The sequence below is a fragment of the Limulus polyphemus genome, unplaced genomic scaffold (genome assembly GCF_000517525.1).
Source record: "Limulus polyphemus unplaced genomic scaffold, Limulus_polyphemus-2.1.2 Scaffold13832, whole genome shotgun sequence".
Taxonomy (NCBI): Eukaryota; Metazoa; Arthropoda; class Merostomata; order Xiphosura; family Limulidae; genus Limulus; species Limulus polyphemus.
In genome coordinates, this window is record NW_013679442.1 from 1,701 (window position 1) to 2,781 (window position 1,081).

The 1,081-nt window shown below is 29.1% G+C and overlaps 1 protein-coding gene across 1 annotated transcript in view; it reads left to right on the top strand.

The window, feature by feature from the left end:
- Positions 1 to 277: 277 nt before the first annotated feature.
- The window catches only part of LOC106477274 (dynein intermediate chain 2, axonemal-like), a gene marked incomplete at its 5' end in the record, with an annotated part of 4,607 nt that continues 3,803 nt past the window's right edge, over positions 278 to 1,081 (top strand). The window contains one exon of the mRNA XM_013937862.2: positions 278 to 438. Coding sequence (XP_013793316.2) covers positions 278 to 438 — 161 coding nt within the window. The remainder of the gene's footprint in view (positions 439 to 1,081) is intronic.

A 1,081-nucleotide genomic window follows, 5' to 3' on the forward strand; every position in this document is an offset into this window, starting at 1 on the left:
TATACTTCTAATCCCAACTTTTCTGAAGAATATGGAGAAGAATAACCAGTATAAGAATAAAAACAAACGATAAGTCAGTTCTGGTGATGGTTTGAATACACATAACTCATAAATTATGGTAGCATACGGTTTAATGTTGTCAGGATTAATCTCAATGAAAACTATATAAGATACTGAATTTTATCCATTTATTCAAATAAAGCATATATTCTAAAATTGAAAAGCCTCTTCTATTATATGTAGCAAAGATTTTTAATGAACATAATATTTTATTCAGTCATTTTTTAATTTTCAGAGATCCAGAATCAGCTCAAAGAACTGCTACTTATTTGTCTTGGTCTCCCGAAGGGGGAAATAAACTGGCCGTTGCATATGCTATTCTTGAGTTTCAAGGTGCTCTAGGTGTTACAGTCAACAATTCCTACATTTGGGATCTAGGTAGCTACTTCTGTTAGGTTTTTTTGTTACCCTAAATCAGCACTAATCACATCTTGGTAATTACCCTACTAACATAAGTCTATGTTTAACTTATAAGTCTAACTTATGTCATTCTTAGTTTTGATTTGGTTAATAAACAAGCTTCAGCAGATAATTTAATTTCTTTTTTTTTTTGGTATGATTTTATTTCTTTGTTTCAAAGCATGGAGGTGTATTAACCTTTGAACTATTGTGTATTATGTATTTGTTGTATGATTTTATTTCTTTGTTTCAAAGCATGGAGGTGTATTAACCTTTGAACTATTGTGTATTATGTATTTGTGGTATGATTTTATTTCATTGTTTCAAAGCATGGAGGTGTATTAACCTTTTGAACTATTGTGTATTATGTATTTGTTGTATGATTTTTTTCCTTGTTTCAAAGCATGGAGGTGTATTAACCTTTTGAACTATTGTGTATTATGTATTTGTGGTATGATTTTATTTCATTGTTTCAAAGTATGGAGGAGTATTAACCTTTGAACTATTGTGTATTATGTATTTGTGGTATGATTTTATTTCCTTGTTTCAAAGCATGGAGGTGTATTAACCTTTGAACTATTGTGTATTATGTATTTGTTGTATGATTTTATTTCTTTGTTTC